Source organism: Nipponia nippon, unplaced genomic scaffold, assembly GCF_047370975.1.
Source record: "Nipponia nippon isolate SJK-2023a ecotype South Korea unplaced genomic scaffold, ASM4737097v1 scaffold_5, whole genome shotgun sequence".
NCBI classification, from domain to species: Eukaryota; Metazoa; Chordata; class Aves; order Pelecaniformes; family Threskiornithidae; genus Nipponia; species Nipponia nippon.
Genome location: NW_028262369.1, coordinates 73,489,115 through 73,506,130, shown reverse-complemented (window position 1 = coordinate 73,506,130; position 17,016 = coordinate 73,489,115). Strand labels below are relative to the sequence as shown.

The following is a 17,016-nucleotide window of genomic DNA, read 5'->3' as shown; positions in this document are numbered from 1 at the left end:
CTGTGGAATGTCCATCCTTAGAGATTTTCAAAACTTATCTGGACATGGCTCTTGGCAACCTGATCTTGTTTAGAAGCGCACCTGCTCTGAGCAGGAGGCTGGAATAACCTCCGGAGGTCCATTCCAACCTAAATTATTCCTGATTCTCTGGAAACAGAAACAAGCACTGCAGGTATGTACTGGCCATTTCTAACCACAGTAATTACAACACAAATGAGGAAGACTACCTAGAACACAGAAGTTCCTAAAGACTATTAAAACATACACATCATCAACATCATAAAGATGTTACAATAATCATTATTCAACACACTTACTGGAAATCTGCTAGGGTATTATTGCAGTCCTTCAGAAGTTATAGAAATATTAAGACCAAAAAAATAACTTCTGTGACTTGATATTTTTCCTAAAGTACCAACAGAAATGAAATGGAAAACTATAAGAATAAGGACTCCCAATTTAATAGAGAAGAGATTTAGCCACTTTCATTATTGTGCTGTCAAGTTTCTTATCTTCTCTACAGGAACTCCTGCCTGTGATCAGCTGGCCCTAAATGCTCAACCCTCACCAACACCCAGAGCCAGAAAACTGTAAAAACTGACTACAGAGTCTTTAATTTGTAAGTAAAGTGTATCTTTAAACATTATATATTTATACACACACACACTTGTAATACACAAAGCAGAGGGAAAAAGGAAAGTACAGAATCTGTAGAAGTAGAAAAAGGTGACGAAGTGTCTTAAATTCTGTTACCCAGGCAGTGCGAGTTACAATTCATTTTCTGTTACTGTTAAACTACCATTAGGAGAAAGCTGAAAGAAAAAAGCAAACATTGATATCTCACTTAAATTTTTATACATAAAACTGAAAAACAGTTAAGTCCCAGGTGGCAAAATAAAGTTTTAAAAGAAAACACAAGCAGGCAAAAGACTACAGACTTTTCAACTGGTGGGGAAAAAAATCTTGGACTTTTAAGGAAACTTAATTGAATTTTTGTTTCCTTTTTTTAAAAACAAAAAAATCATTCATTAAATTATTCTCAAACAGGAACTGTACTTATGATTATATATGTTAGGCTATCATGGAAAAGTAGATCAGAGTTAATACACAAATCCTAGGGAGAACCAAATGAATTCACAGGATAAGTGTGCTATAATACTCTCTGTATGACTACTTGAATATCAATTTACTTTTGTAGAAAGGTAAACTATTTATAAAAATAGGTAGCACAAACAAGGCATTTGAGCAGAGATACGGTACACTACTGATGTGGTTTTGTTTGTGCCAAATGATTGTCAACTGACACGAATGGATGATTATGACAGAAATTATTATTTATCTTTCCCCACGTGCACTGGCCATGTTATAACACACCAAACAACTGAGTTTAATGAATTAAACTTTCACACAATTATAGAGTGAAACTTCTTTAAAAGTATTTTTAAATAATAATTGTCTTTTAATTTTCTTTGACAACATCTATATGAATGAATCAATCTCATTTACTACAGTCTGCAACTGATTTCAGTCTGTCAGCCTTTTGGTGCTCTCCTGACTGGTATTCTGTTATTGTTTTCTGTGGCTGCTCCATTTGAAATGAACCAGCAGCCTAAAGCAGGAAGGCCAACTGTTCCTCTAGTACTAACAAATGTGCTAATATGCACTAGTTTAAACTTGATCTATCAAGTGAATCAGTGAACCATGAAGGGTGGTGGGTCAATCAGGGTGTTCTGAAAACAAAGGCTCATAGGGCAGCAGAGACGCTATGCTCAGACATACATCTGTGCTGCTTTCAGGTCTTAGCTTTATGAAAATGGGTTTATGTTACAAAAGTTAAGAGCCTGGAATCATGTCATTATTGTATACATTTATAAATACTTTATACATCAGTAAGAATATTATACATGAGGAAAACTAATAATATGAGACAGATTTGTCAATGTAACTATGGAGACACCACTGTTAATATTAACTAACCAAAGTTAATGTTTAACATTAATGGTTTAATTAAAACTTCATGCATGAAGTTTCAGACATTCATATCGAATCCCAGTGTGAGAGATACTACAGAATAGTAGATAAAAATAAAATGCACTTCATGCATTTTTTGCTTTATCATTTATTCTTAACCATATTTACTGTCTTCTGGTAGTTTACAGAAAACTTTTTCAAATCAACTTTTTAAAAATAAGTCTTATCTTGCTAAAAAAAAAATAAAAATCAAATAAATGGATAAGCATTGATACTTTTTTCCCCTCATTTCTGGGGTGCTTTTAACCCTTTAAGTAACACTGGGCATTTGCATGCCCAGAGGATTTTAAATTACACAGTGAATTCCACTGACACAGTATGTCCACTGTACACGCCCGTAAGTCCAGCACAAAAAGATGCAATGTATCAATGGAAATCACTGAGAGTCAGGTGTACAACAGGTCTGACTTAAGATCAACAGCACACTAGAATCGAAGCTGCCATGTGGGGTTTTCCAGGAGCCAGTCCAGAACCAAGGCTCCGTAAGTGCGTACCTTAAGGTGGCAGTGGTTATTTTACATCAGTTGAACAACCATGCGATATACAGAAGATCAGTTTTCCTGAACACCATATCACTGAGCCAGCTCTTCATATCTAGCTGGCATGCATGTGAACAGCAGCAATGTTATGCGGAAAATCAATGTCATGCGGAAAATAACAAATTACTTAAAAGTGGGAAGATGTGTTTTGTTACCCTGTCACACACACATAAAAAGCCATAATAGTAGACACTGTAACTGAATTCTAAACAACTATATTATATCTGTGTGCTCACTTATATGATGACAGGCCTCATAAAAAATTATAGCCTAGTTAGACTTCAAATTGAAGTACTCTGAACACAAATTCAAAGCAACAGAGGATACTCACTATGAAGAGAGTAAGGACGAACAGGAAAAACCATGCAAGAAACATTTGTGTCAGACACAAAACACATAGTAAAAGGGAAACTGTGTACATGGTATTTCAGAAGAAAAATGAAATCTTCACTAGAAAAAATTTCCACATAAAACTCTAGCTTATACCATCACTGATAAACTTGCTGTTGTTGTCCCTTAATTAATGTATATGCATAAAAATCTAAAAACCTGTCAAAGAGTAAGGTAAACAAATAGAAATTGCATTTATTTTCAAAGGAGACACACCTTTTAGTAATACTTAGCCATGCTGACAAATGAAAGCACATGTTTACTGACAGCCATACCCAAATATACATACAGTCTACTTTGGTAAATCACCTGCTTTTAATTTGCTCCAGCCTAGAAGCAATAAAAAACCTTCAAGTAAATAATGCAGCGGTGAATGAAAATTTACTTTGTGATCAGATAGATGAGAAAAAAGACCTGTACACTTAAATTTTGACTGTTTCAGAAGGATGAAATTTTAACTTTATCCTGCAGTTCATAAGGAAACCAAAAAGGAGCCAACTTGAGTTCATTAACAAAGATGTCACCAGCACTGTGATGAAAACAAGTTGTGGCAAAAACTATGAAAATTCATCACTGTTTCAAGCAGAGAGATATCAATGTGCCTTTTGAGATTTCAGTTACCCTGGAATCAACAGAACTTATCTGCATTTTATACTTTTAGTCCCGGCTTGAATCCCACTGGGAACTTCCTACCAATGTTTTGGTACATTTTAAATCAGAAGACTTTTTTCTGAATGATACCATTACTATACCATCACTGTTTCATTTACTGCTAACGTGTCTCTGCCACACTGAATGCAGAAATGCTGCTGCTTTTTTGCTGATTTTCTGGACAGAAAAGCAGTTTGAATATCTACTCAGACTTCAAAATGTAACTGTGAAAACTACTTTTTTTGTAATTACAGAACTTCAAACAATATACACATTAGTAAATGATATTTTGGGGGTTGTGTTTCGTTATTTTTTCCCCTCCGAGTCCTGATTATTCCTGAAGTAAAAGGAAAGGAGAAAAATGTACTGATTAGAGATCAAAAAAAATCTGCAAAAGGTTTGAGCTTCTGGAGAAAGACTGAAGCTGAAGGAAGAACTAGAAACAGCAACATTGCACAGAGTGCTTTTTTCAGGTTCAGGTGGCTTCCAATTACAAAGCTATAAAACAGAGACTGCACCTCGAAGTCAAGGCAACCTGAGCAAAAGATACTGCAGTTTTTTTTCTGTGAACATATGGTATCACTGCTCCTGATGGATGGAGGGTAATCTGGGAACAAAACAGACATTTGCTCCTTATGCAAATGTCCCTGCCTTTATGGGTAGCTGGAGATCTGCAAGAATCTTGGCACTTCTGCAGATTTAGATATTTCGTGATAAAGTCTTTCAAAAAGGGGCAAGGGAAGGCACTTTCTAATACACATTTTTATTTGGAAAATCCAAAGCATATTGTAAGCAAACAATGTAAGAATGCACTGTTAACAACTCATATTATTTTACTTTCTCCAATATCTGCTTTTGACAAAGTCGCTTTACTAGAAGTACTCTATAAATCACTATTGGAAGTGTTGTTATAAATGCTACAGATGTGTAAGATTTGCGTTCTGTAATCTGGCTCAGTATTAACAATTCAGCTGGAGTTTTAATAGTCTATTACAAGATGGATTGTTTTTCTTCTGTAATAAACTCATTCACTATAGTCTGTAAACAGAGACACATTTTGGAACTAAATCAGAGAGTTTGGTTTGTGTGGGTTTTTTATTGTTTTGTTTTTTTAAATCACGAGTATGCTATATTCTGCATCTTTCCAACATTGAGGGTATTAAATTACCGTGAAAGGCTTTGGGCTTTGTTTTTTGTTTGTTGTTTTTTTTTTTCCTAAATGGTGAATATTTTTTTCTTAAATTTGATACAGCTTCCATGAAAAAAATGCAACTATTGTGGTTTAAACAAAGCATCCTGAAACTAGCATTAGCCCAGGCAAACACAGAAGGCATTTTTAAAATAAAGAATTGCCTCTCATCACTAGCTAGTGTCAATACATTTTGTATCAAATTATACAATAAGAGACCTACAGAACCTTAAGAGCACTTCCACCTGTGAATTTATGAAGAAGAGGAAAACCTCTCCCATTAGTCTCTTAAAGAATCTGTGGGTCTCAAGTGGGAGCTCCTAAACAGTCACTGGGAAGTCCCTGAAGAGTTCCCAGGATTGCAACAACTGTAGTACCATCAGATGTGCTGCAATTCCAAGTGAAAACATCAACAATATATTTTATTTCTCTAAGAAACAGATTTCCCAGAAGACTCTTCAGTCAGAATACAGTAAGCTACTTATTTTCAGTAGCTTCCAAAACACTTCCAAAATGTACCATTAATTTGTTTAATTTTTACAGATGCATTAGTCAATTATTGTCACTTTCCTAAATTTTACACTTCACTATGTAAAACTTCAGTAGTAAACAAAATTTTCCAGCAATAACATCCCTATCTTTATGTCTTAATTTCCACAGCAAAATATTTTTCTGTTTCACTCAACCTTACGTATTGCCAATAGAAACAAGTCTGAAATAATAATGACATCAACCCCGATTAAGTGCTTACCATTCAAAATTTCCTTTAGATGTCTAAACCATGCATGACAATGATCTTCACTTAAGTTATGTAAATGGACAGCACAGTCTGTTAGTTTGTTTTCTTCTTTATTCAAGCACTTAAAAATTGTGATACCCAACAAAGTACCACCTTTTTTCTGTCCTACAAAGCGACGACGTTTCAGTTTTACTGAAAAGACATCTTTCATTTCAATAATCTCCTCTTGAGCCTGTAAAACCTTACGGGAATCACCTGTAGGAGGGAAAAAAAAAATCAACATGATTAGGAGTAATATCTAAAAAACAATATGGTTATGGCTTCATCCCTAGCTTCACTTGTTGCACCTACTCATGCATATATTGAAACTTATTGCATATCATTTGCCTCAGTCACTGGTCTTACATTTTACCAACTTTCTGTTATTTAGGTTAGGTATCCAGCTACGCAAATAGCATGATTTCAAAGAGGCAATTTAATCCCTTTTCTGATATTCAAAAAAACAAATAAAACTGCAGGCTCCAAGAACAGTGAACCATCTTCTTGTGTGTGTGTGTTTGCATTCAAAAAGTGAATTCTTCATTGTAGTCTAAATCACAGCTCACAGAGATCAGGAAGTGTGCTATGACCCAAGCTGACTGTATGCCAAATGTATTTTTTCATTTGATACCACTGCTGCCTTTTGGGTTTGGATTGGCGACGTATCAGAAAACAGTTAAGCAAAAATAGAAAAATAACCCAAAAGTGTGTCACCTATCTTATCTTTCATTTTCGAGTTATGAATTTACTTAAAAGACAAATAAAAGAAAAAATGCTTCTAAAGTTCTTGTGACAGTTCAAGACTCTCCCCCCAGGGGAGATTTGTGTTAGCGTGGAACACTAAGTGAAGGTTTTCTTATCTCAGGGCTGTTATACACATGGGCCCTGTGGCTGCAGACACTATCACTTCAAAGACACTAGTTCCAAATGCCTTTTGGAGATGTATCAACTGAACCACTGTGGTACAGGCTTCTCCTTTTTCTGCTCTCTTGAGTTGTAAAACACCCAAGTCCTCAAAAACAAAGTCAAATACACAGACTGAAGGAGAAACGTCACCATTTCTATAGGTGTCAGATACTCTGGACATGAAAAGAAGTGTTTCTCTGCTTGCTTTGTAATTACAGCAGATCAGATATGCTAGACCAATAAAGGTCTCTTTGCAGCCCAAGGCAAGAAAAGCTAGAAACCAGAAACCTTTTCCAAATCTAGCAAGAGCTCAGTCAAGTGGTTTCTCAATAACAAAAGCCATACCAGATTCTGTTTGATGAATATTTGCTGCATGCTGTCCTGAAGTGCCAGGGAGAAGCTGCAAAAGTCTATTTTAGCTGTCTTCTTGAAGAAGATGCACAGCACTGCAGGTGTGAGACTGCAAAATCAAGTATGACCAATTTCATTACACCACATGAAGCTGAGGGCTTCAGAAAGTCATACTTTTTCTGAGCAGGAAAAAGAAGCCTGCATCAATTCTTTTAACAGTTCGATGCTGGCATTTCTCAACATCATTTCTTGAACCAAACTATGCAGCGATCATCTTTCTATCCAGAAATCCCAGAGGATTGCACCTCAACAATGCTAACACAGCTAAAGCTCAGGTCAGTATTACCTCTCCCAACAATTCTCAACCAACCCATTTTGGTATTTGTCCTATTCCTTACCAAATAACCTACTGCAGAGATAGAGGCACGACCTTATTGTGTTTCACACACGTTTTTGCAACTTGTTACATTTTACCATCTTAATTTCTCCATATGTCAGCTACTGAGGTGTAAAATTGGACTGAAACCATTCCATAGCAGGAGTACTGTGACAAGTAAATGTTTGTGTGCGCTGAGATAGTACATGGAAAATTGTCTATAGTGCAGATTTTCAGAAATACACAGCAAATAAACAGAAGGCAACTTACCAAGCAATGTAAAACAAAACAAAGCTTAAAGTACTATAACGACAGCTGTAAAAGTATTTTCTAGAAGACACATTAAATGAAACTAGGGGACTGAGGGAAAAAAAAATTGTATGATTCCATTTGAACTATGATTTTGCATAGACTCAAAGGATGAGTGGACATTGTACAAGCAACCTTAATAGTAACATTACCACATCTGAGATCTTGGTTTTTTTCAAACTTTGTATTGCTCTTCTAAAACATTTGGGGGTAAATAGTCTTTGTAGGCCTTAAATGAAACACTTGTGATATCCTGAATCACTTACCTAGAACTACATAGTTTATTACCTTTATTTAAGACTTGTTTTAATTTTAAAACAGCATTTTCAAGGGGGTCTGCTTATCTTTTTCTAGAAAGTCTCGCTGTCAGACATACAGAACACTGAAAATTCCAGCATGCAAACTCAATGTTTTAGGAAAATTGGTGAACATAAAGACACATGGAACATAACGACGACTGTTCTGCAGCATACAACCAAGCTGCAGCATTTATTCCCCCAGACCAGTATAAATATGCTAAAGGGGTTTGCTTTTTAAATATTTTTAAACAAATAACATTTTGGATTAAACTATTAGTTTTGCTGAGAATATCACAAATTCTGTTATGCTAATGTTATGCATATGCATCACAAATAAATTACAAACATTAGCCTATTTGTCCTGCACAAATCAAGTAAATGAGGGCCTGTTAAAATACTTTTTATTCCCCCTACTAGCTTTCATAGAATGACATTTAGTCATAAGCCAGGTAAGACTTGGCTTGTCTTTTCTTTTCATGCTACTATTTCAGCCAGATTTTTATTTGCTCTTACATCTTCCTCTTCCTCTGTATTTGTCACATTCTTGTGTTGCCCAGATGGACATCAAAACTTTTGAAAATTAAAATAATACATTCTTACTAGGCTGCACTACACTTTCAAAAAATAGTATTTGACTGTAGTTGTTCTACTGGCATACATTTTCAGATACAGCTTGGAGAACCATATAAACCGTAGGAGTACTGAATCATACAAAAGCATCATCCTCAAGTTTTAAATTGTAGAGGAAATACTGAACTAGCTAGTAGGATTAGGACAGCCAATTTTTACTAAAGCTGAAAAGAAAGCTGCGTAAAAGTCCCTAGGCATATTCTATAATTTTCATCTTACTTTCAGTAAAAACAGAAGATCATCACAAATGCAGTAAAATTTTATAAAACAATGAAAAAAAAATCATGAGCTACATTTATGAAATATTTCTAGTATGTGATAACAACCAAGTTTACTTTAAAAATAAAGTATATATTGGATTAGACACTTTTTTAAACTTCAAAAAACCTGTTGGCTCGTTAGTATCATATTGGTTATTGCTAGCTGTTTCAGGACATTAACTGTCCTCTCACATTACTTAGAAAGATATTGGGTACCATCTGTTCTTGCAAGAGATTTAAGTATACATCTATTAGATATCATGCTATTTATTTAATTCAGTACCCACTTCCCATTGTTGTATCTTCAGAAAAAAAAAGTCAATTTAATTACAAGGAATAAAGATAATCTCTTCTACCAGGCTGCCCTGTCATCATGAGAGCAGAGATGCAACCTGTCTAAAGTAGGTTACAGGCGTTAGGAAGAGCAAAACTAACAGCACTTAACATTTAACAAAGATCTAACAAAAACAGAATATATGGCACTTAAAAAAAAATTACTATAAGCCAAGGGCTTGTCTAAATCAATCTCAGCACATCTGTCTGATGTAGAGTGTAAACAGGATTAGAGTTGGATTTATCTGCTTGACGCTAATTGTACTCACAGTTTCTGCACATGTCCACTTTCCCCCCCACCCCCAAATACAGCATGAAAAAAAGCCTGCCTGGATATATGAATTTCTAGGAAATTTTATGCTCCTACTTATCCTCTCACTGATTTCAAGCAATGAGACTATCCTACATTTTTTCTCTCTCTTATCTCTTATTTAATAAAAAATCATGTCAAAATACACTATACTGAGCTAAATCAAAGGGTGAGGGACTAATTCACTCGAAAACAGTTTAATTGTAAATAACAGACCAAATTTTAATTAGTTAAGAGTGCTAAACTAGGCTTTAAACAAATAGATTATCTCACGTTTACAGCAAAATTGATGAAAACATACACAAAGCAAGAAGCAGTACTACTGAAAAATAGAACAGTTTGTTGAGAGAGGTGTGTTACTATAAATATGACACTTCAACAACAAAACATTTATCGGACTGTTTTCCTATAAGAGGCCCAACATCTAGAAGTGGTATTTGAGGACTTAATTTCTATAACAAATTTCTGGAGCACATGAGAAACAATAGAAAATTTACATGAAACGTGGCTGTATAATTCAAGTATGAGAATTGGACATGAAGGAAAATGTGTTATACTCCCTTGGTCATAAATTCTCCCTATGACCTTTGGCAAGACACTCAGCCCCACTTAACTACATTTAATAGATAAATGTCTTACACATTTCAGGCTCTCTGTCACATTACGCTCTCAAAGTTTACTTCATTAATAGTTGATTGCTATAGCTGAGTGCAGTGTAACATAAGAGAAATAATAAGATATAAAAATCATCAAGACTATGCCAAAGAAAATACAGTGATCAACAGTAGCTAGAACTGATTACAGATCATCTTACACTGTATGAACACTGTTTTCAACATAGCCATTCAGGATATACAATAAAATATAACTGTATTAATATAAAACCAAAAAGGAAATAAATAGAATCAAAAACTAAATTAGTTTTGACAATGTCTACGGATTTAGGCTTCGGATTATTTAAAGTTAATATGATAATGTCTAATACATATAAAACAGCAACTATTCACTCATTAACTATTAAGCCCATTTTCCCTTACTGTAGTCTGCAAAGCACAATAAGTAGCATGCAACTGATTCATAAAACCTCTACAGTTTTCAGCTACAACTTGGATTAAGATGGACTGGCAATGACAGATATAAAGGAGCAAGTATGATCATTCTTGCCAGAAGAGCTGAGAATCACTGTATAGCTTGTCACGCTATTTAACATTAATTTAAAGACTCTAAACATGAGACAGAAAAGCTATTTTCAGAACACCTGAATTTTCAAGGGGTTTTTTATTTCAAAAAGACAGGTCATGCAACACCTTTGGCAAAATTTGGCGCTATGCCTCTTACTCTCTTCTGCAAGCAGAGAAAGCAAAATTGCACTTTCTGCTTGCCAAGAGTATCCAACTAAGCTGAGAAGAAGGTGGTACAGCAAGGGCCAGGTTGGGGAGGGGCTGGTTTTTCTTTGAAGATTACCTTTACGCTACTCCAGTCCTTTTAAATGGTGTTGTAAGAGAAACATAACTCAACCAAGGCCATAATCTAGAAAAACGTTTTTCAGACTGTGTGTGACGACCTCCCTGGGAACAGCAAGGAAGTACCACAACGTACTGAAGAGACACATCTCAGTTCCTCCAGACCTGGAGAGTAAAAGCAGGGCGTAACTACTAACTTCATCTTTTAATGGCAGCTATTCACTTGCAGTAACAGCTGTATTCCTTCAGGGCAGAAAATTGAGCTTAAAAACATCTGACAGGAATACAACCAATTCTCATTCTCCTTCTCTAGAGAATCTGAGGGTGATGTATTTTGCCAAGCCCATGCAATACCTTGCCACTAATCCCTCTTCCAATACAGGCACCTACCCTCACTCACCTGCCACGATTGTGTAGTCCAGCCCTTTTCCTTATGTCTGGCACTTGGCAAAACCAACCTGAGTCAATTCAACTCCCTAAAGTAACATAGATTGTCCACTTTTTTTTTTTTTTTTTTTGCTGGCTTAGTCTTCTGACAAGTTATTTAATATAATTGGTTCAACACAAGTTCTACAAAACCAGAGATGCTTCAAAGTGATAAAAAAATACACAGCAGGGAAGAAGGAAGGGCTGGGACTGTCTCCTTTCATTAGCAGGAAGTCAACATGGTTTGAGACAATCTGCTGTGCATTTTCACTTCCAATTGCTAACTCCCCAAAGATCACGCACACACAGATCAACGAGAGTCAGCAAGAACTGGGAAAGATGCACAATGGGTTCTCTTAATATTTTAGAACTCTACTTACATATTACCGATTCAAAAAAGTATAAGTCTCAGAATAAAACTCCACTTTATAAACCTATAATGCCACATTAAGCTAGTTTCACTGGATACGAATTTACACACTATTTTAATACAGCAGTAAAAGGCATTATTCACTATTCCAGCTTAGAGAAGTCATCTTATTTTAAACTACTATCACAGATAGCTATCTCTAAAAATAAGATTATTATGAAGAATAATTGTTAGACTAAAAAAATAATATTCTTGAACAAATCTGTACTTCAGGCCCCAATTTTTCAACTCAATTCCAGCCAAAAAGAAAAACAAAAACAAAAACAAAATCCAGTAATTTTTGCAATGCAAATCCCAGATCATGGGATAAAGGCTTATATTAGATAACAGAAACTACATTATTTCTCTGTTTAGTAATTCTTACAAATAATATATTAAAAAAGACAAAATATGATAAATACAACAATATAAAACTGGATTTAATGGTGTTGTGCAAGTTTCAATACATTTGACAAAAAGTGAAAAGTTTTTTCATTCTTTGCTCAGGGTGTTTCTTGACAATTTCACTATATTCATAGCATGGGTAAACACGTCTAAAATTGCAACCTCCTTCCTTTCATCCTCCTCTCTTGTCTCTCTCCATATTTCAAACTGCCCTTTCCCCCCCAAGACCCTTGGACCAGCTGATTCCAATCCCTGTTCTCCACCATATCTTTTTAAAAACTAATCCTCATTCTTCTGAACATCCTTATCAAACCGAGAGGGCTGTTGCAGATACATGCCCCTGAGCCCAGCATCATATCATCACAGCAACTGCAGGAAGAGCAGCTTCAGGGGACATTTGGTGTAGTCCTTGAAGTCCTGAGTTGGACCATACTCAAGGATTTAAAATTTGGTCAAGTTTCACTACACCTTTAAAAGATGGCAAATTTCTGACAACAATCAACCACTGCCAAACTACCTAGTTCTGGCTGAACAAAAATGAGAGAGCATGCTGGCAACTGGCAGAGCAAACATGGGAACAGTTCAATTAATTCCATACCATAAGGGCAGAGTTTAGTACAGTTCAGAGGTCGCCTTTACTGGAGATGACTGCCCCTGGAGAGGAGCCAGATCTGGGGACTTGCGCTCTGAGCACGACCAGATCTCAGGAGTGACACCTGCACCCAGCATCCTGGGTGTCCAGAATGCCCAGCAGGCCATGGACAAGGCCCTGCTTCTTGTAATGAGGCTCATTAGACATCTATCCATCAAGCTTTCATTAGTGTCTTGTTCCATATCTGTTTTAGAGCGGTGAAGCATCTTGCTTACAGGCTAACGGCAGAACTTCGTCAGAAAAACGTACCGAAACTGGTAGTTTGAAAAGAAGCCCAATAGCTTCTTGAATAAATACCTCCTTGGAAAAGTGTGATTAAAGCTTAGCACAAGGCCTAACTGTTCCAGGCAAGAAGCTTCACCTTAAGGAAGAGTTTCCCCTTCATTCTCCAACAAAGCATTTGAGGGAGATGATGAAATGAAAAATAGCCCACCTAACAAGATCTACTGGGAATAATGCTATACAGAACAACAATGCTAGCTGAAAGGAAGCAAGGCAGACAGTGAGTGATTCTGAACCTGAAGCACTTCAGAGGATGCATGCAGCAAAGACTTTGCTTTTTAATAGTTACATTTTCTCATTAATGCCACATCAAGAAAGAGGTCACTGAAAATAAGTTTACTATAGAAAGCTCTACATTTTATGTTAAGAATATGGCCCACATACTGCCTAATTTCATAATATGATTGGAAAAGTAGCAGCAAACCTTTTATTAAGTGCCTGAAACTTTGGAGCTTTCCTGTAATAAGTGAAAGGAGTTATGCAGCAAACTTCAGAGTAACAACAGGGTAAAAAACAAATTATTTCCATAATTTTGTAAAACCTCTGCAAACACAAGTATCAGATTAAATGACTTGTCTCACACAGACCAACAATACAACCATCATATAACGGAAGTCATTTAAAGAGAGAGATTTCTGAAATAAAACAGAAGACTGGGATCTAATGGCTTACATGATTTAATACAATGGGCTAAAAGACATTAAAGAATCCCCAAAGAGGAAACATAAGCTTAATTTTACATTCCTCTGAAAAAATCTCACACATACACACTGTTTTGTACCTACTAATCTATGTCATAATCATGGCAATTACTTCTGTCATTTCAGAAAATAAGAAGAAGTGGGGAATCAAAATAGCCTCTTATGGCCACATGACATCACTGAGTTTGATTAACTACAAGTTAATAATTAGTTCTACTCAGACTTTTACTGGCACAAGATTCGCTTCAGCCTCAAATACAGATATACAAACCATCCATACTGCTAAATATCAGCGTCCCACTTTCAGGGAACTCAACATGCCTCAAATTTCTGAATTTTGGTCTTTTCTGGAAAAGATTTTCAAGCAAACATTTTCTTTGGGAAAAAAAGAACAGACACACCCCATTCTAAACACAGGACAATTTCCTTCTGTAAGCTATTGGTAATTCATGTGTATTAACAATTCATGCTTTTAGGTATTGAAACATAGCTATCAGCTGCTAGATAAGCTCATCCATGAACTTCTCATTGATCAACAGCTACATGTTTGGCTTTATCGTCATTATCTTTGGCCTGTTTTTTTAGGAACTTCCTTCATAAACTCAGCCATCCTTTGTATCACTCTATCTGTGCCTTCTACACTAGCCCAAGGGTAAGAGATGACAACAGCACCACCAGAGTGCTCTGACAAGCATAAAACCCTTCCCTCACCCTGAGCTCTTCAGCTCAGTTGCCACATAGGAATAGGAAGAATGTAAGCTACACCGCTTTGCCTGCAGGGATGAATGAATCCTATTTTGTTCACGTACACCACACTTGTAACAGGCTTAAGAGAAAAGCAACAAAAAACCCCACAGAATTTTTTTAGGTGATCTTTATAACATACATGGTTGTTTGCCCTTCCTCTTAGGGGAACTGTCCATATTTCTCTTTGTAAAATATTTTGGTGTGTTAAAAATATAGTTTATACTACATGATGTATGTATAGCAGAAAAAGGACTTAGAACACAATGCAAAATTTAAGGTACACTTAGTCAATTGGATACAAATTAGCCCTTCATATAAAGAGAAAGCTTACAAAATGCAATACTCCAGAAGCTTTCTGGTATTACAATTATTGTTATTATATGGAATGGACTACATTTGCAGTGACACATAATCCTGTGACTGAGGAAATTACATTCTCAAACCTTCATCAGTTTTAAAATTTTGTTTGTGGCTTAACACTATGACAAAGCTCTCACAACAGATTTGATACCAATATGATGTGACACAACTGAACCAAACCTTAATTTCAGTCACAGTAAGAAATCACAGGATTAAGTAACACTGTGCAGTCTTTTAGAAAAGTTTATTGCTTCCAGATGGATGCAAGTTTCCTTTCAGCACTGATTGTATCTTCTGTACACAGGGTGCCAATGTTACTATAAATATAGACAAAAGCAGTTATAAAGATAAATTATTAAAATATTGACATAAACAGGCTCATACAATACTGCCTCTCTCCACAAAGTAAGGACAACTACATTAGAGTGATATGTGTATCACAAATGTTCAATATAAAAACATGTACACTCTTTTTAGAAATTACAGCCCGTATATGAACAAGCACAAATTTACAAGGTATCCATAAAATGACTTCTAATTCAAACTGCGTGCTCTTTGCCCCATGTTGTGTAGTGCCATGTGTTTCTCTGCATGGTGCATACTACCAAGATGTCCACCTGTGCCCATGTATCTGCGCAGCAAGCTAAGTATATGCTTACTTCATTTAGCAGCAGAACTGTTGAATACACACTGCAATACACTTACATTGAAATAAAACTAAAATAATAAATAATAAATGTCTTTAAGCTAATTTAAATTTCAAACCATGTAATGTAAGACACTGATGAAGTCTATCAACAGCTCTACAAAATGTTTTCCAGAAAAAAATAATTCTGGGGAATATCTGATTAGACTATAAGAAAATTATATATAATGCTATTGTTGAAATCAAAATATACCCAAAAATTATCAGGTAAAGCCAGTACTTTGTGTTGTTTTAATATTTTATGTTGTTATACAGTTCAGGAATTATAAGAAGAAATGGTAATGAGTCATTTAAAACACATTATTTGAAATTTTCATGAGATTCTCAAACATCAAAAGATCTCCCATCTTCGTTTTGATTTGTGTAATAACCAGTGCATAAAGCAGAATAAGTTAATGCATTTTAAAAAACATGCAGAATCCATAAAATATTTTATGAATAAAATTTTAGCATTAAGCACCATGAAATTCAAAATTAACTATCAGCATAGAAATAACTTTCACTTTAACATCAAACTACATTAGTATACTAAGTTACATACAGAAACCTACTTATTTTCCGACAGGAATATCAACTGCTTTAAAACAGAGCCACTAGTCAAAAAAACACCAACAAAAAACCCACCCCAAAATTTCCCATGATGTATGCTTTTCATCCCCGCATGCACCAATAGCGCCAAACAAGCAGGCTCCTATCTATTTTAAGAAAATTCCTTGACATCTCCCGTGTACTCCTCTTAACTCCAGTATGGTAACTAGCTACATACCACATTTACATATCTATTCCTCATCACAGTCTATTCCTAATCCTAGTACTAAGAAGTACTAAAATCAAACAGAAAGACTATCTATCGACATATCAAACAAACCCAATTTCAGATGAGTTTTCACTGTTGGAGAAATGCATGTCAGATGACAAAGATACAATTCAAACCTCTCATGATACATATGAATTTTTACTCCCCCAAACTTTTAAATGCTACCATTACACCAAACGGACACCTATGTACAGGGATTACCACTATGAGGTTGAAGTAAATACCTTACTTGCAGATCCTAAGAATTTTACTCACAGCATAAAGATCCTGCATATGGTTGCGGGATCAGGGAGAGATTCATATTCAAAGCACCCATACAGCAACTAAGAGAGATGCATCTTCAGACTGTCTCCAACAGGCACTTGCACAGTATGTGCATTATTGTTACTATTCTATCTAAATTTTCCTATATCACAATATGAAACCTACCTTGCTCATTTAAAAGTAAATTGAACAAATCTGAGTTTCTACATATATCCAGCCACACATTATAAATTAGGCAATAATCTTTGGCTTAGCCTTAAAGTGAACCAGTGCAAGAAAATCATCATCATCTGTGTTTGAGAGTTAATTACTATAGATATCTTGGCAACATCTTTAAGCTGTTGACATAATGAACGGATGTTTTACATTGAGGGTCCTCTTCTACCCTGTGAACATTAGAAATCTTCTAAAAGAGATTTATGGAAAAATACT

At 35.5% G+C, this 17,016-nt stretch overlaps 1 protein-coding gene across 1 annotated transcript in view; it reads right to left on the bottom strand.

Annotated features, from left to right (window-relative positions):
* Nucleotides 1-17,016, bottom strand: part of CERKL (CERK like autophagy regulator) — a 57,630-nt gene that overhangs the window by 27,229 nt on the left and 13,385 nt on the right. Inside the window, exon 2 of the mRNA XM_087731594.1 lies at nucleotides 5,552-5,794. Within this exon, the coding sequence (XP_087587720.1) occupies nucleotides 5,552-5,794 (243 nt within the window). The remainder of the gene's footprint in view (nucleotides 1-5,551; nucleotides 5,795-17,016) is intronic.